This window comes from Mirounga leonina, unplaced genomic scaffold (assembly GCF_011800145.1).
Source record: "Mirounga leonina isolate KUSES-001 unplaced genomic scaffold, KU_Mleo_1.0 Mir_418, whole genome shotgun sequence".
NCBI classification, from domain to species: domain Eukaryota; kingdom Metazoa; phylum Chordata; class Mammalia; order Carnivora; family Phocidae; genus Mirounga; species Mirounga leonina.
Window position 1 is genome coordinate 16,158,149 of NW_023270739.1, and position 27,752 is coordinate 16,185,900.

The 27,752-nt window shown below is 36.0% G+C and overlaps 2 protein-coding genes across 6 annotated transcripts in view; one reads left to right on the plus strand and one right to left on the minus strand.

Moving 5' to 3' along the window:
- PARPBP (PARP1 binding protein) overlaps nt 1-23,929 on the minus strand; it is a 65,726-nt gene extending 41,797 nt beyond the window's left edge. The window contains exons 1-4 of one of the 3 annotated variants that reach the window (XM_034987716.1): nt 23,848-23,929; nt 19,412-19,567; nt 8,037-8,270; nt 1,707-1,814 (exon numbers count right to left, since the gene is read on the minus strand). In XM_034987716.1, coding sequence (XP_034843607.1) covers nt 1,707-1,814; nt 8,037-8,270; nt 19,412-19,564 — 495 coding nt within the window. In that variant the 5' untranslated portion in view covers nt 19,565-19,567; nt 23,848-23,929. Of the gene's footprint in view, nt 1-1,706; nt 1,815-7,760; nt 8,271-19,411; nt 19,674-23,847 lie in introns of those variants that run through there. The other 2 variants (XM_034987717.1, XM_034987718.1) reach the window with 2 other exon arrangements.
- Nucleotides 23,930-23,980: 51 nt separating this feature from the next.
- The window catches only part of NUP37 (nucleoporin 37), a 42,361-nt gene continuing 38,589 nt past the window's right edge, over nt 23,981-27,752 (plus strand). Inside the window, exons 1-2 of one of the 3 annotated variants that reach the window (XM_034987719.1) lie at nt 23,981-24,073; nt 25,351-25,571. In XM_034987719.1, the coding sequence (XP_034843610.1) occupies nt 25,416-25,571 (156 nt within the window). In that variant the 5' untranslated portion in view covers nt 23,981-24,073; nt 25,351-25,415. Of the gene's footprint in view, nt 24,074-24,099; nt 24,719-25,350; nt 25,572-27,752 lie in introns of those variants that run through there. The other 2 variants (XM_034987720.1, XM_034987721.1) reach the window with 2 other exon arrangements.

The window sequence follows — 27,752 nt, forward strand, 5'->3', positions numbered from 1 at the left end:
AAGATTAATGATGGTAATTAATTTTAAAACTGAACAAATAAAAATTCATGAGTCCATAGCAATAAATACATGCATAAAAAAGGAAAGATAAATAGAAAAAAAATCTAATTTGCATCCTATCTTATAAATAACTATCATCCTGACTCCTAAACTAGTAATGAAAGGGAAAGAATTAAGTCGTGACTCTGCCATTCTTAGGGAACTACTTCCCTAAATAGCTTTATCTTATCAAGCTCCGCTTTACTGAGAAATGGCAGCTAATTAATGTAAAGACATGACAAAGTTAGAAACTCACCATTTTGTAAACACTAAAGAAATAACTGATTCAGACAAGGATCATGAACATATGTGTAAAACCACTGGGTGAAAGGTTGCTGGGAAACAGGATATTTACACAGTGTCACCCCACAGATTTCTGCTCATAGCAAAGGGAAAACTACATCTTTATCCTAGAGAGATCTGGCAATTTGGGACAACTTGAGTTTGTGTCTCCTAATGTGATACTCACCATCAGTTATGAAGTATTTGTTATGAAACGTTAAACTTCAATCTAAGCAAGGTTTGCATAAAACTTCCAGTTTATTGGAAATAGAGGAACAAGATAAATAATACCAGGAGAAATTAAACAGATAAATAAGAAGAGAAAAAGACTGAGGAGAGTTCTTCTAAGAGATATAAAACCATTTGGGGAACAACTGGAGAAATCTGAATAGGGAAGACAGTAAGTGATATTAGGGAATACTTATACTGATATATATGACATATGTTTTCTTATATATGATAATGATATTATGATCATGCCTCTATTTCCAGGAAATGATATGCTGAAGAACTGTAGGGATTAAATGTCATGACGTCAGAAACTTAACTTTCAAATACAGGAGAAAAAATATTAGATGCAGATGTTCAAGCACGTTAGTAAGTCTAGGAAGTAGATGCACAGGTATTTAATTGAAGGCAGTGACAAATATATTTCTTAAAGTGCAATCTGTATGGCATGAGACTTAGGGGAGAATCTGCCATAGCAGTTTCCTTAAAAATGAAGAAGGTGATTCATCAAACTGAATGAAGGAGATGGATTTAGATATGTTGAATGTAATTTTACTGCTGTTTCTAATACTCCTAAATTTTTATCTTGTCAATAGTGATTTTATTTACCATAGAAACTTCCATAAACATTACCCCCATGGTTAGTAAGGGGTTACTATATTTAATTAGGTACCTAATAGCATAGCATTTAACCGAAGGTAAATTGTATTAGACCAAACCTGTGGTTTGTTTTCTGTGGTTTGTTTGCACAACAAACTCTATTAACACAATTTGTGATGCATCAGTTATCTACTGCAAAGGGTACAGAACAGAATTTTCAATTGTACGTATCTTCCCAAGAATCATTCATTTAAAACCATAAGCAAATTCACCAAATACAAAGATTCAAAGAACTCTGGCAACCTAGACCTTCCAACTACTTTTCAGAGACTTAAGAGTGATACCTATTTTTGCACAGTGCCTGTTACCTTGGCCCAAAACCAGGAAGAAACTATCAGGCTCTCAGCAGTCTCTAATGTATTACTCTTTGCAAATATAGCTTTATTTAAACAAATTTAAAACTTCTAAAAATTAAAAAAAATAACTGTAATGTACAAATTAATGGTGATTTGAAGAGAATCATATCCTGCTTTAATTTACTCACAATTTATCAGTACCTTTTCATTATCCTGGTTGTGTTTACTCATTGGTGATGTCGGTACATAAAGATCAGTTTCATCAGCTGCTACATACTCTCTCCCAGACAGAAAATCCCGTAGTTGACTCTGTAGAAAACATAGGAGGTTACTAATAATTAGGTGCTATGACAACTATAAAAAATATTTCACACCAAGCTGTATATAATGCCACTGATATTCCAGTATACAGTATTATTACCTGATCTTTGTTGGCAGTAAGTGTACATGGAATTAAATTTTCTAACAAAATGCTTGTTTCCAATGGCTGTACTCAAAGAGTTTACAAGTTTAGAGTTAAAAGATAACCTTGGAAATTTAATCCGAGCCTTTTGTTTTTGTAGAAAAAAATGAATGGCAAAGAAAAGGCTTACCTAAGGCATACAATAAATGCTTCATATTGGAATTATATATAAGTAAACTTAGTGTCCTAACAGCATAATATTTCAAACACATTATTTGTTCTAAGGGACCTAAGGTTATATAGGTATTCACACACCCCATTCCGAATGAGTCAACCTGGAGGGAAGGTACAAATTGAATTAACAAAGCCTAATGAGAATGCAAACCACTTGTCCTCTCAGCCATTGCAAAATTATAACTAAAACAACTCACCAATATATACTTTTTTCTTTTTCTTTTCTTATTTTTTTTTAATTTAAATTCAATTAGCCAACACCAATATATACTTCTTAAAAAGCAATAGCGTTTGCCACTATTCTACTAATATGATGAGCTGGAACTCAGAGCTAACAGTAAGAAAGAAAAAAACTAGAAAGACTAGGATTTTGTTGTTCATAACTTGAATATCAAGATTCAAGTTCACTAAAAAAAAGAATTTCCTTTTTTCTTAACAAGTTTTGACTTTTACTCCTTTATTACAAAGGACAACTTAGATACCTATTTTCTAAATACTAGCCAGAAACATTTAATGACCACCGACTATATTACAGTGCAAATTTTCAATATTTAAAAAATTAATGTTATGAAATCATTCAGGGTCATTATCTTTAAATAGAAAAATCATTTTGGGAGAATTTGTGTTTGACAATCACTGTTTTTTTTAATTTTAATTCCAGTATAGTTAACATATAGTATTATATTAGTTTCAGGTATACTATATAGTGATTCAACACTTCTATATATCACCCTGTGCTCATCACAAGAAGTGCACTCAATCCCCATCACCTATTTCACTCATTCCCCCACCTACCTCCCCTTTGGTAACCATCAGTTTGTCCTCCATATTTAAGAGTCTGTTTCTCGGTGTGTCTCTTTTTTAAAAAAATAATTCACTATTTAATTTTGAATAGAGGTAGTCCTCACACTTGTGGTTCTTATGTTTTCAGAAGAGATGTTAAAAGCAAAGATCTATTCTTTCATAAACACGGTGTTATTTTTTTTAATGGGATAATATTACCCTCTGGTTTAAAACTATTTTCAGTCTAATGACATGTAAAGTACAATATTCTGGATCAGTTCAGTGAGTATGGTCCAAGGACTCCTGAGTCCCCAAGGCCCATTCAGGGGACCCAGGAGGTTCTCCCTTTTCCAACGATGTACCAATGTGAATCTAAATTTTCTTGATATACTTCAGTCAAAACACATATCAAACAGAATCCAGTTATTTTCTATCACACATGACATCAAGGATATTTCTAAAAATGTAAAACAGTGTCACTATTCTCACAATTTTTTTATTCTTGGAAAATTTATTCATAAAATACTATTCACATTAACATATAATAGGTTTGTTATCAATATTTTAATAACTGATACTTTAAACATATCTCAATTTTAATCTTCAATATAAATATCAACAGATATAACTCATATAAACAAAATCTCCTTATAGTCCTAAATAATTTTTAAGAGTGCAAAGGGGTTCCTAGAACTAAAAATTTGACAAGGATTCTAGATGATATAGCATAAAGCTTTCTGAAGTAAGCACAAAAATCACAATGGATTTTCTGTGATACACTATTAATTTTACTGACATATCTTTCCTGATTTGGTAAGTTATTCATTCTATTTTTATCCTCTTTTTAACTATATTTTTCCATTCAATTAACGGTTACCTTCACTTTCCTGTACTCAACATCAGACCCATTTCTCTATTATTATTTAAAAGTGATAATGCCTGCTACTTACTCCAACAAACTCCAATATTTAGCCATTTTAATTTTGAACTAATATCAGAATCCCCCTTAGTATAAGCCTTCCATTTTAGCACACATATTCCCAGTCCATCCTTATCATTTTAACTAGGCACACATACAGTCCAAGTTTCATTGCTCACTACCATCTTCCCCTGGATAGCCATCTGCTCTCTAGTTCATCTGTTTAATTATCACGGTCTTTGAAAGGCAAATTCTTCACTTGATGTATGAAGATGATATTCTTCAAATTTTTGCATATCCTCACAAATCTTTCCTTTAACTTAGCTGGTAAGTGATACCTTGTTGAGGATGAGATTCTTAGGTCACTGTCCTTCTCTTTCAGGACATGTTATTTCATTGTTGTACCTTTTAAATAACTTGTTCTTTCCACCAGGAAACTTATATTTATCTTTATCCTTAAGAGTTCAGAAGTTTTACCAGGATATGCCTAGGTATGTGTCTTTTGTCTTCAATATAGCCTGGAACTTCATAAACACTCTTAACTAACAGACTCAGGGAAATTTTATTATAACAAATGTGGTTAGAATATTTTAATCATGGCCTCTTCTGTGTCTGTTCCTTTTCTCCTCTGGAATTCCTATCATTTGTTATGTTAAACCCTCTAGATCCAACCTCCAAGTTTCTTAACTTTTCCTTCATGATTTCTTCATCTTCATATTTTTCTCTCTGTGCTTTAAATATTTATTTTTAAAAGATTGTTTTTTAAAAGATTTTATTTATTTGAGAGAGAGAAAGAGAGCAAGAGAGATCACAAGCAGCGGGGAGAGGGAGAAGCAGGCTCTTCACTGAGTAGGGAGCCCGAGATGGGGCTCGATCCCAGAACCCTAGGATCTTGACCTGAGCCAAAGGCAGACGCTGAACCAACTAAGCCACCAGGTGCCTCTGTTTTTTAAATATTTATTGTATTTGACTTTCAGAACTCTAATTTGTGTCTGAATTCATCTGTTGCATTGGGAAGACTTCTCTTTTTTCTTCTTTTTTTTAAATCTAGAAAGTCTTACATTTAGGTGAGTCCTTGAATTTCCTTGAGTACTTACTATTTTTATGGATTCAAGTTGTCATTCACCACTAAGAGCTCTATTCTGTTGGTCACATGTGATCTGAGTTAACTCATCTTTCTGTGGCTGCTGGGACTCCTTAAGTGGCTGTTGCTTTTCTTGGCTTTTTGAAGGCTCAGCCTTGAGACTGTTGAGGTACCTTAAGTGATGACAATTTTACAAGTAATAGAAGTTGAAATAGTCTCTACTCTTTATGAAGCATCAGTGGAAAAATAAACAGGATGCCACACCTGCTTAAGCCAAGGGAGAGTCTTCTTGTGGTCTCTCAAGTATCACCTACCGTATGCCCATCCATTTAGCTACTTCTTGGCTTCCTGAGTCAGAGAATCCTGGCACACTCACAGAGGGTATTTGTTGACCTTCCCCAGAAAGTACCCAGATTTCTGAGGGCTGCTAAGCTCTTCTTGGAATCTACAATTTCTTCTCCTCAGTCCAGGTCTCCAATATCCTTCAGATAATTGTTAAATTCATGAAAAAGCAAACTCTGTACCAATTGTCTCTATTTGGACTCCATTTAGAATTCAAGGCCTTATATGCTCCCAGATGCCCACAGGCCCTGCATCCATGTTCCTCAGGAGAGGAATTACAATATATGAAATACATTTATATGTATTTATACATTTATAATTGTATGAAATACAATTATAATGTATGAAATAACTTGTTCAAGTTACCATGTTCCCAGAACATCCCTGTCTTACCTTTATCTTAATTCCTTGTAACTTCTGCCTTATTTAGGCTACAATAAATAAGAAACAAAGATACATAAGCATATGTATCTTTAAAGACACTTTTAGGGACACCTGGGTGGCTTAGTCGGTTAAGCATCCCACTCTTGGTTTCAGCTCAGGTTATGATCTCATGGGTTGTGGGATCAAACTCCTCATCGGACTCAGTACTCAGTGGGGGGTCTGCTTGAAGATTCTCTCCCTCCCCTCCCCTCTCTCTCTCTCTCAAATAATCTTTTTTAAAAACACTTTTAGCATAAATTAGGGCTATTTTAATGCATTTTTGAGGAAATCAATCTAAGGATCTGTTATCCTGCTCACTTTTTCTTCATTGGAAATTTCCCTAGAGCAAACAAGTATCGAAGTTCAAATCTTCCATTTTAAGTGCAGAAAAATTTCAACTTCACATGGTATCATCTCAGCAGCTTCCACCCTACTCCTGATGTTCTGCAGAAGAACATGTTGATATTTGGAGACACAGAACTCCCTCCAATGTAGATCTATATATCTCATACTATAGTCGATGCACTTAAATGAAGAGGCTTATTAGAAGACTTAGACAGGAACAAAGGATAAGATGAAAACAATGTGCCCAAAAACCTCAGGCAGATTATACTCTCATTGGTTTATCAGAAGATTCTCTTTGTTGTTCCTACAATCTAATACTTACGTTTGATTAGCCTCTCTAAATTAACTATATGAAAAGAAGTCAAAAATCATCTCTACAAGCAAATAAAATATAGGTAGGGAGAAATGAAAAAAACTATCTTGCCTCACAAGTATCTTTACCATAGTGTGGGTATGCATGTGTGTCTCAGAAAGTTACAACAGGGGGGCACCTGGGTAGCTCAGTCAGTTAAGCATCTGCCTTTGGCTCAGATCATGATCCCAAGGTCCTGGGACTGAGCCCCAAGTAGAGCCCACATTGAGCCCTGTGTTGGGCTATATGCTCAGCGGGGAGCCTGCTTCTCCCTCTCCCTTTGCCCCTCCCCCCACACTCATGCTCTTTCTCTCTCTCAAATAAATAAATAAAATCTTAAAAAAAAAAAGTTACAACAGGGGAAAGGGTTCCATTATAGCCCAGTGAGGCCAAGACAGCAAACTGCCTGCCAATATCCACTCTCCTCTTCCTCAGTAACAGAGATTTTGTTTTTATTCTGGCATGTTACCCAGAAAAAAAAAAAAAGACTATATTCTCCATCTTCCCTAACATCTTGGTGTGGCCATGTGACTAAGCTTTGGGCAAGGACATGGAAGCAAAGGAGTCATGTCTCTTTAAAAGGAAAGGAGAGTGCTGTTCTCCCTTACTACTTCCTGATGCAAGGAATGCTGATATGGAATCTGGAGCTTCAACAGCTACCTTGGACCACAAATGATCTTGAGGGCAGAGGTCAAGAACTAAGATGGGAGAGCAGAATGACAGAAAAATCCTAGGTATCTGATAACCAAAGAGCTATCACATCAGTCCCAGATGCTTACATTAAGACTCCTTTTATAAAAGAGTGAACTAAACTTCCATTTTCTTAAACCACTGTTACTCTGGAGGTTTCTATTACAAGCAGCCAAAACATGATTCCCAAGTATCAGATAGAAATATTTATAAAATATTTTAATATCTTAGAAAATAGACATTTTCTTCTAATTATATCTATAATTATTGTTATTACCACTATTTAATTGCTACTTTAAGTAAATGTTAAGATAAAGAAATATATTTCAACACTTTAGAATAAACTAGATACATCCAAATATATTCTAAAACAGTTTATTCTAATGTAGGTAAAACCAAACTGCAAAGGATGGCATCTCATTAGTTTTAAAATTTATATTCAATAAAAAAATAAAGCAGTGAATATGTGTATGTAAAAAAAAAAGGAATAGTATATTATCTCATGTTTATTGCATCATACTATCGTCACAAAATGACACCCCATCTCAGTAAAATAATATTATTAATCCATAGAAAGAGTCATAACAATCATTTATACAACATATGCCAAATGAACAGATGCACATTAAAACAAGAAAGTAAAATAAAAAGCAATCCTTGGCACAAATTCAAAAAGAAATCAAGCATTTGGGACTGATCTCTTTGTTAAAATTTTTTGATCTAGTAAGAAGCTGTTCTTATATTTCAACCAAATAACAGAATTCCAGCAAAATTTACCACTGAAATATTTCTGTCCAGTAATAACTAACTTTCAGGTAGCTAAATTTTCCATTTCTAACATGATCTGAAAAGCAAAAGCATTATCAAGTTACTATAAATGCTGATACCATAGTTTAAAATAAAAATAAATCTAGCCAATTTTCATTTAAGATAGAATTATTTTAAAAAATACTTACAGGGGGTATGTTGGCATTATTTTCACAACTAGAAATCAAAACACCACATTTTTTATAAACATCAATCAGATCTAACATATTACTATTCTTTAAGAAATCATCGTAAATCCTCCTAATGTCCTCATAATGGTCAATCACTTCCATATTTTCAACTGGTAAGTTCAACTTCTCATGTAGGAAGTATTTCCAGGTCAATAAGACATCGCTGAGGGAAACTGTAAATTCTCCACTGTGCTGAAAGAAACAATGCCAAAAATAAAAAGATAAAGTTGGGTACCAGAATATTCATCAACTAGTAATTGAGATGGGAAGTACAAATTGAATTTTGTTACAGAAAAGTCTACATTGAATTCTTGTGGATTTGAAGAGAACATCCAAGTTGAGTTACGGAATAATTTTAAAACCAGATAGAAAAAGATTTTGATGGTTTTATAAAATATAAATAACTATGGCAAGTTTGTGCATGACAAAATTAGCAAATATATAGTCATTCTTCACTAAATTTCTTCTACCCAAGTTCAGGGAATGGGTGGGCAGTGATCTGTTCTTAAGTACTACTGATCGGGGAAACATTTGATTCTGTTAATACTTAGTTCCTTTTAGCTCTTCTAGCTAATGTATTTTTAATCTCTTATTCAAAACTTTCAATGCCATAGTGAATTACCACATACCACACTATTCCAACTGTTAGTCTTAAAACATGATCATAAACACTAAATTTTTAAAAATCACGTTTTGTTTCATTATTGTTCCAGAAAAAGCAAAGTATCAGTGCTAAAACCTTGGGTCAGAGAAAAATTTTGATTCTTCCCTGCTCATGGACACACTAAACTATAAACAAGTGCTAAAAAGCCACAGCTTCTTCCTATAAGTTGTTGGATGTTCCTATTGAGGTAAAATTGTTCTTTTTTTCTCTTCTTCAATATCAACATGATGTATTAGTCAGTAGATATGAAGAATTTTCTTTTAATTGATTGCATTCTGCTCCCACTTAATATCCCAGATATTAATAATGGTGCCCTCCATGGGGCGCCTGGGTGGCTTAGTCATTGAGTGTCTGCCTCCGGCTCAGGTCATGATCCCAGGGTCCTGGGATCGAGCCCCGCATTGGGCTCCCTGCTTGGCCAGGAAGCCTGCTTCTTCCTCTCCCACTCGCCCTGTTTGTGTTCCCTCTCTCACTGTCTCTCTCTGTCAAATAAATAAATAAAATCTTAAAAAAAAAAAAAAATGGTGCCCTCCAAAATATGCCAGGCCTAATTCAGTAAAAAATTCTAACTACTCCTTTCCAATACAGCATGAATAACAAATATTTTTAAGTATCCATATGTAATTTTGTGAAATGTATTATGTTGCTCTCTTCCACAGTTAAGATCCCTTAATATATTAGTAGTTTCTGATAACACCAAGATCTTTCCATCATTTGCACTGAAAGATGAGTGGATATTTAAATAAAACTATAATTCACTGGAACTAAAATTGTAACATCATCTTTAGCCAATGAAGAATAATAAAAAGAATCAAATAGAGCCAAATAGGGGCGCCTGGGTGGCTCAGTCAGTTAAGCGTCTGCTTTCGGCTCAGATCTAGGGTCCTGGGATGGAGCCCCATGTCTGGCTCCCTGTTCAGCAGGGAGCCTGCTTCTCCCTCTCTCTCTGCCGCTCCCCCTGCTTGTGCTATCTCACAATCTCAAATAAATAAATAAAATCTTAAAAAAAAAAAGAGCCAAATAATACACTATTTTCTACCTGACTCTTTTAAATCTATGTTTCTTTTATAAAAATCAGGCATAATTTCTAGTTATTATCCAAATTTAAGGCAATTATGTTTAAACTGCCTTAAAAATAATTAACTTTTACTCATCCTTATGGAGACAACTAAGAAAATTATCCTTACTGTCTTTGGAGGGACCTGTTATATCAAAATTATAAAAATTAATTATATTTCACAAAACTAATTCAATGAAAAACCAAAAAAAAAAAAAAAACCAGTAACTCTCAAATCTTGAATCCATAACCCAAATGTAAGACAGATTTGTAATTTCTCAGCATTGCATCAAAAATTGTGTACTTTACTTCCCAATCCCACAAAAATTACACAATAAAATTTCCAAATGGTATTAAGTTAAATAAATCTAGCTATTTAGAGTTTGAAACTAAGTTGTTTTATCTCAAAAATTCCTAAAACTGTTTTGATATGACATCCTTCATATGAAAAATAAATTAAAATTTTGCCTAATGTAAATGTACAATTCAGTCTCATTCTGTTGACTGTAACTAGTTTAAGTAAAACCATGCAAGCTCTTGATCTTGTGAGAAAAGGTTTTGACTAGATTAACAGTGTTTATACTGGGATTGTAAAAACATTTTAAATCCAAATAAAAATGTACTCCAGATATCAGTTTTCATGATCAGGTGCCCACCATGACAGCATATTCTATTATTCAAACCAGTAACAACTGATTCAGAGAGCTTGTGGTCAAATCAGAAAATGTTTTGCTAGGAAAACATGCCAGCTGGCTAATAAGGAAGTTCAAGATGGTCAATGCTTTAGGTCTCTGATGGACATAAGGATTATATTTCATAAGAATAAAATGAGAAAAAAAACGAAGTTACACTTTTTCAGAGCACTTGTACTTTGTATATTTTGCTGAAGTTATTTTTATAATTATTCAAAAACTTAAACTTTACATTTTTAACTAACTGGAACTTTTGTTGTTATCAAAACAGAAAAGATAGCAGGTCTACTTTAGGGCATTAATAGGCTAGGTGACACATGGGTAAAATACTGAAAATCCTGTGAATACTTTTCCCTGATTATAAAATGAGATTATACAGATTAAATAACACCTGATGAATGGCAGGTGATCAAAAAATGTCATTCTTTCTCTTTTCTTATTCAAACTAAAATAATTGTTTGTTAGGAGGAGTATTGGATAAATGTAATACAATTGTAAAAACTGTTTCTTCTTATTTGTTATGTCAATGTTAGGTCATTTTCAAATCTGACAGTCAACCACAGGCTGTGGCTTTCCATGAAGTTATAAAATTAATATCTTCGTTTCACCCCATGGAACATTTGTAACATTCTTAAGGCTATTTAAGTTCGTGAAAAATAGCATTTATAATGTAATTGCCAGACAGAGTCAAACTATGAAGTCAATTCCAAGGAAAGGAAAAGCTAAAACACTATTTGCAACTTAATAATAAAAGTCATATATATTTGCCATGTAGTCCTCAAGGAATCTATAAGTTAAATCTTTAGCAGTATAAAGCTCCTAGAGGTCATCCAATTTAAGCTAAAAAAACTTCCCCTCAGAAAACATGCCCAAAACCTAAAACTCAAATATTATTTTAATTACCTTTTCTTTATCCCCATTAAAGCAGCGAAGAAAAAAACACACCAGTAGAGAGACTAACAACTCTACTAGGTATTCCCAAGTTTTACTGTAGTCAAATTCAGTTGGATCATACTTTAGAGACTCGTGTTCTCAAACTTCAGAGAATTAAAAACCTAAATAAAGCTCACAGAGTGAAAAATGTAGGTGAAGCATATATACAACCAACCCCAACTTTTTATTACCATCTACTACTTATGAATGCACTTGCAGGCATATGTGCATGTTGTTTCATATTGCTGAGTGACATGGAAGTCTGAGAACAGCTGGGGATGCCTGAGCTAACCCCACGTGGAGAGTTGGAGTCAATCAGAACTGCAGCCCACCATCTCCACTGCACATGTGCACACACATACACAAACTGTGCTAAGCGCAGTTGCAATTCACCTTTCCTCTTCTTTCCCACCCAGAGTCTGAACTTTCACAGTGAGTTAAGTGAATTAGCAAGTAGAAAATTAAAAAGTAGAAAGAGATCCTGAGTGAGTGCTACACAGACAAGCCCAGAAGAAAAAACTACTTGAATTGAGTATTTCAACATATCAAAATTTTTACAATGAAAACTAAATTTTCTTCAGGGTACATTTCACTTATCTTTTTGATATATGTATGTTTCAAAAATTATTCATAAACAAATAGAAGGTGATTTGAACATGGTCTGCTTAATTCCAAAACAACAGCTCTCAATTACTGTACAATAATGATTCTTAATAATTGCTTCAATTTCTCTCTCTTTTCATTTTCCAGCGAATGGTCACCAAAGTTTAACCTTTAGCTAGTCTATTCCATTTATACAATATCCTCAGATTCTATTAATTACCTTGGCACCATTTCTTCATGTTACTAAAGAAGGAGAGATTTTTTTAAAAAAATGCTCAGGCAGTAAAATTGGAAAGACTTGAATATGGATTGCAATGGAAAGCAAAAGAAAGAGACTTTACAATGATCTTTGGGTGTCTAGCTTCACTGACTAAGTGAACAATGGTATATAAGATTGAGACTCAGAATATGAAGAAGGTAAGTTGAGGGAGGAAACAATATGGTCTACTTTTAAAAACTGATGTGGAGACTGTACGGGGACATCAAGGTAAAATGTCGAGTAAGTACCTGATCATATCAAGTTAGACCAGTAGAGAAGTTTGGCATATAAATACTGGTGAAACAATGTAAAAGGAAGTATATCCAGTGAAGGTAGGTAAAATGGAGCACATCAGAAGTTTTCAACAAAGTGTGTTACAAAGTGAGTATCCAAAGTACACATAGAACTCTTTTAAAGAGTAAGAAAGAGATAAAAATAACTCAACAGTAAAATAAGCAAAAGATATGTATGAGCAGACAATAAAAAGAGGATACCTAAATAGTCAAATAAGCATTTTTAAAGATGTTTAATTGCTCTAGTTAACAGAAAAATTAAAATGAAATACCCTCTTCTCTCTTTTCTTGTTCTTAGACAACAACATCTAATATGGAGAAAGATAAGAAAATGGTACCCTCCTATTGTTGATATAAATGTAAATTCTAATAACCAAGTTGAAGAGTAATTTGGTAGTATCAAGTCAAATTAAAGATGTATCTATCATATGACCACCTGTGTATGGGGCCTAGAGAAACTCTTGTTCTGTGCAGACATCTCATTTCAATGAAGAATTGATTATAATATTAAAAAAAATCAAACAACCCAAAGGTCTATCAATGAGTAAAATATACCAGTCATACAAAGGATGATTGTTAAAATGAATAAATTAGATCAACTTTTCTGTCTATCAGTACCTAAAGAGGTCTTGAAAACAATGTTGGATAATAAAAACAAGATGCAGAAAGAATGTATACCATCTGTTATAATTTTAAAACAGATACATTAACTAGGCAATCTGCCCGGCTAGATATGCAGAGAAACCCCTCCTGGTACAAAATACCTAAAACTATAAGAGAAAATAGGAAAACTTTTTTAAGCATGACTGAATTGTGCATAAGGGAAATTACAAAAGGTCAAAAACAATGAGCAAATGCCAATATAAAGGGGTAAGCAAATGGTGGGACCCGTATTTCCCTGGTAACTACCATTCCCTGGCACTAAAGAAGCTAGTTTTTATAAACCCTGAGCACAAAGTTTAGGAGACAAAGCCAAGCATAAGAGGTGGGAAGCTGGATCAGAGACCCCCCCTGCTCACCCTGCCAAAGAAGTCAAAGCCTCTAAACACAACACTCTTACTATGTCCACTAGAAAAAAAATCTGCCCAGGAAAAAGGTGATGACGGAGATTTCTGGAGTAGCCTCGGTACTATGATTACCTCTGGGTAATCTTCATTTAGACTTTTTTTTCATTTCCTTTTTTAATTTAAATTCAATTAATTAGCATATAGTGTATTATTAGTTTCAGAGGTACAATTCAGTGATTCATCAGTCTTATGTAATACCCAGTGCTCATTACATTATGTGCCATCCTTACTGTCCATCACCCAGTTACCCCATCCCCTTGCCCCCCTCCCCTCCAGCAACCCTCAGTTTGTTTCCTATGATTAAGAGTTTCCTATGGTTTGTATCCCTCGATGATTTCATCTTGTTTTATTTTTCCCTCCCTTCCCCTATGATCCTCTGTTTTGTTAAATCGCACATGAGTGAGATCATATAATTGTCTTTCTCTGATTGACTTATTTCCCTAGCATAATAGCCTCTAATTCCCATTGCTGCAAATGGCAAGATTTCAACTTTTTGATGGCTGAGTAGTATTCCAATGTATATATATACCACATCTTCTTTATCCATTCATCTGTCAATGAACATCTGGGCTCTTTCCATAGTTTGGCTATTGTGGACATTGGTGCTATAAACATTGGGGTGCAGGTGCCCCCTTCAGATTACTACAAAGATACATTTGGCGTAAATACCTAGTAGTGCAATTGCTGGGCCGCAGGGTAGCTTTATTTTTAACTACTTGAGGAACCTCCATACTGTTTTCCAGAGTGGCTGCACCAGCTTGCATTCTCACCAACAGTGTATGAGGGTTCCCCTTTCTCCACATCCTTGTCAACATTTGTCATTTCCTGACTTGTTAATTTTAGCCGTTCTGACTGGTGTGAGGTGGTATCTCACTGAGGTTTTGATTTGGATTTCCTTGATGCCGAGTGATGTGGAGCACTTTTTCATGTGTCTGTTGGCTATTTGGATGTCTTCTTTGCAGAAATGTCTGTTCATGTCTTCTGCCCATTTCTTGATTGGGTTATTTGTTCTTTGGGTGTTGAGTTTGATAAGTTCTTTATAGATTTAAGGGGTGCCTGGGTGGCTCAGTTGGTTAAGCAACTGCCTTCAGCTCAGGTCATGATCCCAGGGTCCTGGGATCGAGCCCCGCATCAGGCTCCCTGCTCCGCCGGAAGCCTGCTTCTCCCTCTCCCACTCTCCCTGCTTGTGTTCCCTCTCTCGCTCTCTCTGTCAATTAAATAAATAAATAAAATCTTTAAAAAAAATAAAATAAAGAATGTTTAAAAAAAAAAGTTCTTTATAGATTTTGGATACTAGCCCTTTATCTGATAAGACATTTGCCAATATCTTCTCCCATTCTGTCAGTTGTCTTTTGGTTTTGTTGACTGTTTCCTTTGCTGTGCGTAAGTTTTTTATCTTGATGAAGTCCCAATAGTTCATTTTTGCCTTTGTTTCCCTTGCCTTTGGAGATGTGTCTAGCAAGAAGTTACTGTGACTGAGGTCACAGAGGTTGCTGCCTGTGTCCTCCTCTAGGATTTTGATGGATTCCTGTCTCACATTTAGGTCTTTCAACCATTTGGAGTCTATTTTTGTGTACAGTGTAAGAAAATGGTCCAGTTTCATTCTGCATGTGGCTATCCAATTTTCCCAACACCATTTATTGAAGAGACTTTTTTCCATTGGATATTTTTTCCTGCTTTGTCAAAGATTAGTTGACCATAGAGTTGAGGGTCCATTTCTGGGTTCTCTATTCTGTTCCACTGATCTACGTGTCCGTTTTTGTGCCACTACCATACTTTCTTGATGACTATAGCTTTGTAATAGAGTTTGAAGTCCAGAATTGTGATGCTACCAGCTTTGGTTTTCTTTTCAACATTCCTTTGGCTATTATGGGTCTTTTCTGGTCCCGTACAAATTTTAGGATTATTTGTTCCAGCTCTGTGAAAAATGTCAATGGTATTTTGTTAGGGATTGTATTGGATGTATAGATTGCTCTAGGTAGCATAGACATTTTAACAATATTTGTTCTTCCAATCCATGAGCATGGAATGTTTTTCCATTTCTTTGTGTCTTCCTCAATTTCTTTCATAAGTATTCTATAGTTTTCTGAGTACAGATCCTTTGCCTCTTTGTTTAGGTTTATTCCTAGGTATCTTATGGCTTTTGGTGCAATTGTAAATGGGATCAACTCCTTAATTTCTTTCTTCTGTCTCATTGTTAGGGTATATTCATTTAAACTTTTGCCTAATAATTTATTTCTGCTAAGAAAGGGGAGAACAGTCAACCACTTTGGCAAAAAATTGGGGGTTTATTCTCTGGAGAGGGTAAAATAGAGTCTCAACTGAAGAGTGCAGGTGAAAACAACAGGAATCACATGACCATTTATATTATAAATACTCATACTTCTTTCAAGCACCCAACACATTGGCAACTCAACTTTACACCATTTGTGTAAAGACTCTTTTCTGAAGAAACTGTTCTAAAAGGGATGGGCATCAGATGTTTCCCAGCCAAACAGCCCAGTTAGATCAGACTGACAACCCCTAACGCTCCATGCAGAGTCTCCAGTAAGCATTTTAGTGATCCACTTAAATATAAGTGCATGGTCAAGGATCATCATGAAGAAAGTCTCTGATAGGAAGAATAAAAATTCTTCCTAAGTAAGACTAATAAAACAAAAAACTTGAATACAGATTATGCAATAAAACCTCAAAAAAATTTATCATTAATAGTCTCAAAGGAGAACTATATGCTTGAGGCAAGAATAGTATGATATTTCAAAAAAAGAGAATAAAAAAGAGCTCTTGGAAATAAAGAGGATAGATGATAACAGGGGCACATGGTTGCCTCAGTTAATAGAGCATGCGACTCTTAATCTCAGGGTTGTAAGTACAAGTTGGGTGTAGAGATTACTTAAAAATAAAATCTTAAAAAAAAGATAACAGAAAATCCAATTATTATTAAACTAAAAAGCTATTAAATATTGAATATCTTATTGAATATTGTTTGGAAGAAAAGTAAAAGGTAAATGAATAAACTGATACATTCATACAGAGGAATATTATTCACTGCTGAAAACTTAAAAGAAATGAGCTATCAAGCCATGAAAAGACATGGAGGAACTATAAATGCATCTGAAAGAAAATGATAGAAGCCAATCTGAAAAGGCTATATACTTCCCGATTCCAACTACATGACATTCTGAAAAAGGCAAAACAATGCTGACAGTTAAAAGATCAGCAGGTGCTAGGGGTTGGTGAGAGGGAAGGATAAATAGGTGGAGCAGAGAGGATTTTCATCAGTGAAACAATTCTATAAATACTATAAAGATGCATACATGTCTTGTCAAAACCCACAGAATGTACAATACCAAGAGTGTCTAAGGATAAGACTCAGGATGTCCACTACTTACCATTGAATGGTTCCTACAGAGTAATATGAATAATATGTATGCATGTGTACGATATATACCTGTGTATGTTTATGTATCTATAATATATACACATACAAAATATTAAAAGAATAATGATGAAAAGGTGGCAAAATATTAATTGGTGAATTAAGTGAAGGGCATAAAGGAATTCAGTATACTATTCTTGTGACTTTTCTGGACGTTTAACTTTTTTTTTTAAACACAAGGGCCAAAAAGTGTGACTTCCATTTTTTTTCTTCAACATACCTATATAAAATTGATTTTATAGGTATATAAAACATACCTATATAAAACAAACAGTTGCATGTTTAACAATGACTTTGATTAAAAACAACAGACAAATGGACATGTAACCACAACCACCACCCTTCAGCTACACTGGTTCTTTGGCATTTTCTCAAATCTCTCTGCAGTCTCCTGCCCAGGGCCGCTGCATATGCTGGTCCTTCATCCTCATCATCTTGCCCCTCACTCTGCCTAGTTAACTCTTCTCCTTCCTTTACAGTTCAACTTGATCTCTCCAACCAAGTCTACTCCTTGGTCTCGTGGCATCATATACCTCTTCTCACAGCTATAATTTTGCATTTATTTGTATTTTTCTCTACTAAATGTCTACCTCACTCACCAGGCAATAAGCTAGGCAGGAGCCATGTCTGGTTTTGCTCACCATTTTAACCCCAACACTTATCACAATGCCTGGCACAAAGGAGCTTAAAAAAAAAAAAAAAAAAATAGAAAAGGAAAACATCTCCAGAAGGGAGAGAGAAAGGGAAGAAATTAACATTTAACATGTATATAAACAGCTGGATAGGCCTCTTTGCTGTTCTTGAACATGCCCAGGCATATTCCCACCTTAGGGCCCTTGCATTGGCTGTTCCCTTTGCCTCGTAATCCCTTCCCACAAAAATTCCCATTACCAAGAACTCTTTCATCCCAAACTCTATACAATCCTTAACTACATCTTTTTTATTTTTCTCTGTAGTACTTATGACCTAAAATACAAAATATCTTATTTATTAGAGTATTATCTGTCTCTCCTCACTAGATTAATGCCATAAAAGCAGAGATTTCCCTCAGAATGTTTAGAATAATGTCCAGTACATAGTAAAATTTCAAATATTTGTTAAAAGAATGACTATGTAAGATAGAATTTTATCAAAATCTATGTTCAAACTTTATTTTAATATATACTGTTTTAAACACGCAACACTGCCAACTGCCATGTGTAGTAAAGACTAACTCTTATTTTAAGAGTTTACAATTCCTAATTTTTAGGCATTAAAATTCTCTTCCTTTTTCAAAATGATGGTTCTAGTAACTATTTTTTCTCAATGGCCTTATTTGCCAACGTGAGAAATGTTCAAATCTGTCAATGTCTAATATTTTTTTTGGAAATTTTATTGGTGTATGAAATCTAAAAATCTGGGAACGATTCACATATAGGATTAAAATAATTCATCAGAATGTCATTTCCCTATCTAGCCCAATAGACCCACTGAAACTATTCCACACTTCAAATATCTTCTCTGGTCAAGACAATCTCCTTTATTATCTTCAAACCATCAAGATTTTGATCCCCTTGGATGCTTCTTAACTGATTTTTCCCTTCCTTCATCCCTTCTTTAAAACGTTCCCATCCAAAGAGTTCCCCTCCTTTAAGTATACTACCTGAAATCCAATATGTTTAAGTAATTTTCTTACCACTCCAGCCTATATTCATCCTTCTCTCATCTGAACACCCCAAGCCCTTTATGTATAGCTCATTCCAAAAACTAGTTTGGTCCAAGCCAACTACATAAGGATCAGATTAAGAAAAGATTTTAAAAAGAAAATTTCCAGAGTCTCGGTGCAGATTAGGAGAATCAGAATTTCCAAGACCGAAGCACAGAAGCCAGTATTGTTTAAAAAAACCCTCCCAAGAGATTCTGATTCATAGCCTGGCTTAGGAATAATCAATCTATACCAGAGTCTGAAATTAGTCATAAAATACTTTGATTATATTAAAATAAACATTATTTATGTGTGCCTTCTAGAACTTTTTAAAGAAATCATAAATAAAAATATTTTTAACCTTAATAACAGTTGCATGTTTATCTTAAGACTTCAAATTAAACATGGAATGTGTATGTCCTACATTATATTATCCATATGAAGGCCTTAATTTTGAAGCAAATCATTTCAAATCAAATTGTAATATTCTGACATAGTGACATAGACATGCAGAGGCATTTTTGAAAATGGTGTATTGATATTATCATAGGAGGGCATATATTGCAAAAAAATTAATATAATTAAAGTAAGCAGCTACCAAAATTCACTCAAAAAAAGTAAACCTAAATATAGTCTACTAACCTGTTTGTTGTTCTCTGCCATGGAAAGCTGCAATGCCAGGAGCATGGAGTCTGCACCACATACAGTAGTTCTCTCAGAGTTACAAAGAGTGTGCCAATTCCTCCTGAACTCTTTAATCATATCCAAGATAGACTTCTGATTAAGCTCAGCCATTCTCTGAAAGTAGGACAAAATGCAATGTTAAAAACCTATTTTAATTGGAAACTAATATTTAACATGTGTAAGGGAGCAGAGTTAGAGAAAAATAAGTAGTGAACGAAAGGTCATTTCATATTTACTAAGATTGCTTTTAATTAAATTTAGGAAAACAGAACAATACAATTTCTGCCTAATCACATATTCCTCTCCTTTAGTTTTCTTAAGCCAAATCTTTTGAAATAACAAAATCCAACCTTCAATCTGAAAATGCATACAAAACAGATATGCAAATTCTATAAACTATAGACACAGACATAGCTAATTAAAGCTGTATTTTTAAAATATTTGTTTTGAGATAGACGGTAATATGTGTGGTAGACTGCCAAAAAGAGGGGGGGGGCAATTTCCTCCCATCCCTATATTGTCTCAAAAGAAGTGGTTCATTTTTCCACCCTTTAAATATGGATCAGTCTGGTAACTTGATTTGACCAACCGATATGGAAGAATGACATCATGGGGGTTCCAAGCCTAGAGCTCAAAAGGCTCATAAGAAGAGTTAAAGCAGCAGGCCTGATGTCTATCTTTTGAAAGGACTGTTTACAAGGTTGGTCCTTGGCTGCACCCGGAAACTTAGAATTCAGGAGATTTTCCAGTAAGAGTGGCTCACTGTGCCTAAACTGTTTATACAAATAATATAGTTTATGCTGAACACATGCTTTTCTTCTGAGTCTGGAATTTTGGAACATAGACTGAGGATGCCTACATCAGCACCCTGGACACTGAGTCTCTAAAGAGCTTCCCTGACAGACAACATTTCATATAAGTTGTCACAATTTGTTATTGGAGGATTTAGGCATGTCCTGTGTGACTCCACTAAGAGAGGACTTTTGGAAGTTTATGCCTGATCTCCCCAGGACTTTACCCCATGCACCTTCTCCCCATATAGCTTGTCTCTTTGCTGATTTTGTTCAGCATCTTTTTGCTGTAATAAATTACAGGTGTGGGCACAACTATATGCTGAGTCCTCTGAGTCTTCTTAGCAAACATCCAACCTGGGGGTGGTTTGGGGGCCTCTTGATATAAGGCTTTGCAGCTTTAGTCCTTACTCTCTTGCTACTCTAGACTACCATATGAAAAAATCCAAGTTCACCTACTGGAGAGGCCATATAAAAGAGAACTAAGACACTCCAGCTGACTACCAATACCAACTTAAAGACATGAGAGACTATGTTAGACTTTCCAGCCCCAATCAACCTGCCAGATGAACTGCAGCCACATTAGTGATCCCAAGCAAGACCAGCAGAACCACCTAACTGAGTCCAGCCAAAACTGCTGGTCCACAGAATCAAAAGCAAATAAAATGGTTGCTGTTTTAAATCCACTAAGTTTTGGGGTGATCTGTTACACAGCAATAGATAACCAATACCATATCTAATATTTAGGAGTTTTCTTGGTGCCAGGAACTTTTCAAAAGCTTAATATTTATTACTTCATTCAATCTCTGAAAGAGTCCTATGAGGAAGGTCCATTATTATCCTCATTTTACATCTGAAGAATGTGACACCTCATGTCACTCAGCTAGCAAATAGCAAAACAGATTTAAACCCAAGATGCTTAACTCCATAAGCTGTGCTCTTAAATCACTATATTACATAACTTCTCCTGATAGACAAAAGTCTTTCAAAATAATTGGATGTTGTTCCAATGTTTTACATATTCAAGTCTATATAAGGAAGCAATTCCTTTCTCTGAGTTTACACACATGGCTGCTAAAAGGTTTTTTTCCCCACTTTCTTTTAAGTATGCTAGTCTCCAAAATATTCATATGCCATTATCTTATTTGGGGGATATTTTACTGTACACATCCCATTTATTAACCCTTTCTGTTATCTTTTTTTTCATGTGGCATTAATAGAATGCCAAATGTTTACTATGTATTTAAGTTTATACAATCAAGAAAATGGGCATATAACATTTACAAAGCAATAATTCATAGTTGCATCACTGATGCAACTTAAAGATACAAGTAAAAAACTATATCCACATATATACAATCTAGTAAATAGCTAAAAGTTATATTTCTCTTCAAAATATCACCCTCATTTCTTAAAAGAAAAAAGTGAAGAAGTAATGCTTCAGTGATATGATCAGTTTGCCTGAAATAAATCTTTAGTACTAAATTATTTAGGGTACTCTTTACAAGTATTAAGAGTTCTGGAGTGCGTGGGTGGCTCAGTTAAGCGACCCACTCTTGATTTCAGCTCAGGTCATGATCTCAGGGTCCTAAGATCCAGCCCCATCCAGAGCTCCAAATCACATAGTCTGACTTTAGATTCTCTCTCTCCCTTCCCCTCTGCCCCTCTTCCATGCTCACGTGTGCACCCACCCTCTCTCTCTTTCTCTCTAAATAATAAATAAAATCTTTAAAAAAAATCAAAAGTATTATGAGTTCAGATTGCTAAGAATGAAAACTAGTCAAGAAGTAGACCGTTCTGAATCCTGCTGCAACACTTAGTAGCTGTGAGATCTATACCAAGTTTTATCACCTCCCCTGTATCAGCTTCCTTGTACTGAAAACGAAATAATAATAGTTCCTATCTCACAGGGTTTTGTGAAAAGTAAATGACATAAATACAAGTTTAGCTTTTAGCACAGTGTCTGACACATATAAAAGCCAACAGTCTCGAGGCACCTGGGTGGCTCAGGTCATCATCTCAGGGTCCTGGGATTAAGCCCCGCATCATCGGGCTTCCTGCTCAGCGGGAAGTCTGCTTCTCTCTCTCTCCCTCTGCCCCTCCCCACTGCTCGTTCTCTCTCTCTCTCATATAAATAAATGAAATCTTTAAAAAATAAATAAAGCCAACAGTCTCATCCAAGGGCCAGGACACTTGTTGGGAAGGGCCAAATAGTAAATATTTAAGGAGTGCAAGGCATACAGTCTCTGTCACAACTATTCAACTTGACCTTGCTGTGTGAAAATAGCCACAGACAATATATAAACATATGAGCATAGCTGTGCTTCAACAAAACTTTATGGAAACTGAAATTAACTTTTATATAATTTTCACATGTCACAAAATATTATCCTTTTGTTTTTGTTTCAACTATTCAAACATGCAAAATCTATTCTTAGCTCAGGAACTGGCTACACAAAAGCAAGTAGTGTCCTAGTTTGCCAACTCTGGTCTAGTCTCAGCTCTTTCAGCAGCTAGCTGGCTGTATAAGCCTAGGCAATAACCATTACAACTGACTGCCTAGGTGACAGTATCATCATATAGAAAACAGGAATAAGGGGCGCCTGGGTGGCTCAGTTGGTTAAGCGACTGCCTTCGGCTCAGGTCATGATCCTGGAGTCCCGGGATCGAGTCCCGCATCGGGCTCCCTGCTCGGCAGGGAGTCTGCTTCTCCCTCTGACCCTCCCCCCTCTCATGCTCTCTCTATCTCATTCTCTCTCTCAAATAAATAAATAAAATCTTTAAAAAAAATAAAAAAAATAAAAAAGAAAGAAAACAGGAATAATATCTTTCAGCCAGTTATGAGAAATCGATGAGATAATGAATATGCAAGCACTCTGAATGTCAGGCTGCCCTATACAAAAATAGTCGAAGGTGGCAATGATAATAAATACTTGTTAAAAAAAAAAAAAAAACTGGAGTCCAAACTGCACTGGAGCAAAAATTGTGAGACAGGAAATTATCACTGGAGAGACAGTGTGAGATGGTAAAAGAGTTTTTGAGCCAGATATTTAGGGCCCACACCCTGGCACCCAATTTATAAGATGTATGCTCTTCAGTATTTAAAATCTCTGATGAACATAAATTTCCTCAAATATAAAAGATATCTTACCTCATAAAACTATCAGACACCAGTAAAAATCCACCTAGTGCCATTCACTTAATAGGTGCTCAATTAAAAAAAAAAAAAAGGCAGTCGTTGGTGCTATCATCGTCAGAGTGCAGATCCTAAATATTCTTTGGGAGAATATAACAGGGAGAGGGCGAAAGTAGTGGAACTGGAGTCTGCGCGTCTTGGAAGTAGAACCCTGGTCTCCTGCCAACCTAATGAACCTAAGTAGGTCTCTACGGGCTCCAGGCTTCCAGTGTGCAGATGATCCCTCAGAACCTTCTAGCTCTATTCACCACTAGATATTGTGAATTCTTCAACACCCCCAAACCCAACCAGGCTGCAGAGCAAAGCCACTAGACAGTCACTTAGTTGTCACCGAAAATCTCTCACCAGCCCCGGCCTGAATCACAAATTAAAGTGTAACAGGCGGGCAAGCAAGAGATGAGACTCACCTCACTTGGAATACACCTGGTAGGTGCAGACTGGACTGAAGAATCGTCCTCCCGGGCTGCAGTCTAGAAGCTGTAAGAGTCCGCCGTGAGTTATATTTTAAATCTCGCGGGAAGGCTCGGGAGCCAATCGCCTCTTCCGCCCTCTGACCCGGAAGGAGAGTCGGCGCGCGCCGCGGTCGGCCTCCGCGGAGACCGGCTTCCTTCTGGCCACTTCCCGACGCCCCCGGTGCGTATCGCGCGGGAACCTAAGGGTTCGCACTGCTTTGCTGCTGGCCGCCCAGCGATCCCTTACTATTCGTGCGAGTTCCTTCTCTCCTGAGCCGTACCCACCTCTTTTCCCCCCTGACCTCGGGCTTCGGGAGGTGGTAGCGGGGTCTCGCGGGACTTGCCTGTCTGGGAGAGGCGTTGGGGCTCTTTGCGGGCACTTCAGTTGTTTCCTCCCTGTTCTGCCCTTCCAGTTTTGGAGGGCAAGTCCAGCCCGCCGTGTGCAGTGAAACCCTGAAAATGTAGTGAGACTGGGCAGTTTAACAAGCAATAAGGGGACCGAGTTTCCTGACCTTGTATCTTTTCCACTTCCCACACCACTGTGCCTCTAAGGGCATCCACCTGCTGGTCACCCTTAACAGATGTCCAGTCCTGGATTCCCACTCGTATGGCTACTAGTTTATAGGCTCCCTCAGGTGGGATTCATCTGATTCTCCGTAAATACTTATCAGGTCTTTATGTGTTCGTTAACTGTGCCCAACTATTCTCAGGACAACTGCATCCAATTAAGCCGGGGCGGGGGAGGGGGGGGGGAGAGAAGACCTCTTTAGATCCCTAAGTCTCATCTGAGAATGCTACTTCCAGAGTGCACACCAGGCCATAACAGGTTGGTTGAAGATTTGTGCCTGGTTTTATGAATATCATTTTTATATCACGCATTTTGGCACTCCTTTTTCCAGATCTTATATTTTGGATCTGCTTATGTTATTGTGCTTTTCACACTGAATCATAACTGTTACCGGATATTGTGATCTTCAAGGCGGAGGGCTGTTTTTCTTCTCTAGCACTGGTGTCCAACACATAGTAAAGTATTTCAAATGCTGTCTCGTCTTACGAGCTTGACAGCTAACTAACCTATTAAAGCTTCGATTTCTTCTTCTGTAAAATGGGAACCGTTTGCCTCCGCTTAGGTTTGCAAATATTAGGTGTCGTAATGTCAGTAAAATCCTTAACACGGCACCTGCAAACAATGCTCTGTAAATGTTAACTATCATTAATTTTTTATGAGTATATTTACTACTAAAGTAATTACATCTTCAAGTACTCTTTTAGTTAATCTAAACAAGATATTATGATTTATTCTACAGGTATTATTCATAAAGTATTTAAAGTACTTGATTTTTTTTTTTTAGCTGTCTCTGGCATCTGAAATACCATGTCCTTATTTTCATTCATTTGCTGAAAGTAACTAACACTTTGATGGTTTCTGTCTAACTATGTCTGTGCTGTAATCCACAGTTTCGTGAACTTGTCCAGTAGAAGGCTATTTTATTTTTACAACTGCTCAAGCATTGACATCCAAGATGAAGAAAGATGCCACAAGAAACGCTGCCTACACTGTGGATTGTGAAGATTATGTGCATGTGGTAGAATTTAATCCCTTTGACAGTGGGGATTCAGGAAACCTAATTGCCTATGGTGGCGGTAATTATGTGGTGGTTGGCATGTGTACATTTCAGGTTAGTGTACAAAACTCAGTGAATGACAGTGAAGCTATTTCACTGGTTAAAAAGACAAACCTTGGTAAACTGGCTAAACCTGGAAAGCATATTGAGTTTGAATGTTAGAAAAAAAATGATATGAAGAACTACAAAGGAAGATATTTCCAGTAATATATGCCTGAGATTTGTGCAAACATTAAATAGGTAGTGAAAAAAAAAAGACTATGAGGCTTCTCTTTTACCTCGTGATTAGAAATGGAATATTCTGGTAATTGAAGGTTGTGACTAACTGAACATTTGGTATGTACAGAGAAAACAATTAAATGAGACCTAAGTAATTACTTAATCCAGTTTTTCTACATTCCACTGAGATATAGGAAACAAGCCTAAAAAATAATCCTCCAGGAGATTTTACAGCTGTCATGATATTCAGGTTTTGTATTAGTATGCTCTCATACTTTTTATACATCTAAAGCATACATACATCCAGAGTATACAAAGTATGGGACCCTATTAACTGAACAGCAATTTAGCATAGTCATTAAAACTCTGGAGCCAGGGCGCCTGGGTGGCTCAGTTGGTTAAGCGACTGCCTTCGGCTCAGGTCATGATCCCAGGGTCCTGGGATCGAGTCCCACATCGGGCTCCCGGCTCAGCAGGAAGCCTGCTTCTCCCTCTCCCACTCCCCCTGCTTGTGTTCCTGCTCTCGCTGTCTCTGTCTCTGTCAAATAAATAAATAAATAAAATCTTAAAAAAAATAAAATAAAATAAAACTCTGGAGCCAAAATGCCAAGGTTTTTACTCCTGCCTGGCTTTACCTGTTGATAGCTATATGACCTCGAACAGGTACTTAACCTCTTTTCTATAAAGATGAGGAAAATAATACTTAATAGGATCTTATGAGAATGTAATTAGTACATCATGTGAAGTTCCTGGAAGGCATCTGGCACGTTTTATATATATATAAATATATATAAATACATGTTTTAACTGTCATTAATTTGGTCAGTGTTTCCCCCCAGCACCGGCCCATATTTAATCACCAAAGCAAGATTACTTTGTGGTGAGGACACACCATGTTTTCTCACAGGAAAGCTAGTTCCACGTGTGAAAGAGTGTAAACAGTGCAGAAATCTTGGCTAATCCTTTGTTTACCAGAATATTATTCATAAAACAATATTTCTCAAGATTAATCAGTGAGGTGATTTGGCAGTGATCAGTTTTCAAAGATTCAAAGTAACTTTATCACTAAAGTGGTACTATTATAAACATTATTTCCTCTTTTACTCAGGAGGCAGTTCAGTATTTTATCTCAGTGTTTTGACATCATAAATGCAGTTTAGCATTTTACAGTGCATTAAATAAAGTTATGCAAAATTAGACTGCATGCATATTTATCCTAAGGAGAAAATATGAATTAAAGGCTTCAGTTTTTTGGTGTCTGAGTAGAATACAAGAGCTCTTACATTGTCCCACATTGTCTCTTAGGGTTGGGGTAAGAATTGCTAGCTTTCAGGCTAAGTGACCAACAGCCTGACGTTAGCTGGACTACTTGGTTAGGATCATAAAAAGTCCACATGATTAGGAGAAATAATCTAACACACTCTTGAAAAAGACTGAGAGAAAACTTTTTTCTGGTGCAGGCTACTAACCCACAAAAGAGTAAAGCAACTCCCTACAGGTGACACTAACTCTTTACTTCATTACTTTTAAAATTAGTAACTGAACACAGAATTGTGTTAAAAAATACTGAAAAAATATGTTTTATCTCTAATTTATGTTCAACTAAGAAATGAGAAAGTCAAGAAGGGAGAAAAAAATCAGGAAAAAAGAAAGGCAGAGGTGATGAGTGGCAGAGAGAAAAAGACAATGAGAAGAAAGAACTAGCAAAAAATGTTTGTATTGCTCTGTCATGTCATGCACATTGTCCTTGTTGATCCTCAGACCTGTCAGATTGGCAATCTAGGTCTTAACAGCCAAACTACATAAAGAAAGAATTGGATTTTATTAACTTGGCACGTTCTTGTGCCAAGTACTGGCAATAAAATTAAGCAACTGTCCCCAACCTCATAGAGTTTGCATTGTACTTCAAGGAAGTTCAGGGATTTGTATGACTAGTAAATGAAAAAACAAGCTGTAGACCCCGTTTCTAAACCCCTGTTCTTTTCCTTTGATGCTGCTATTCAGATAGGTTGAAAC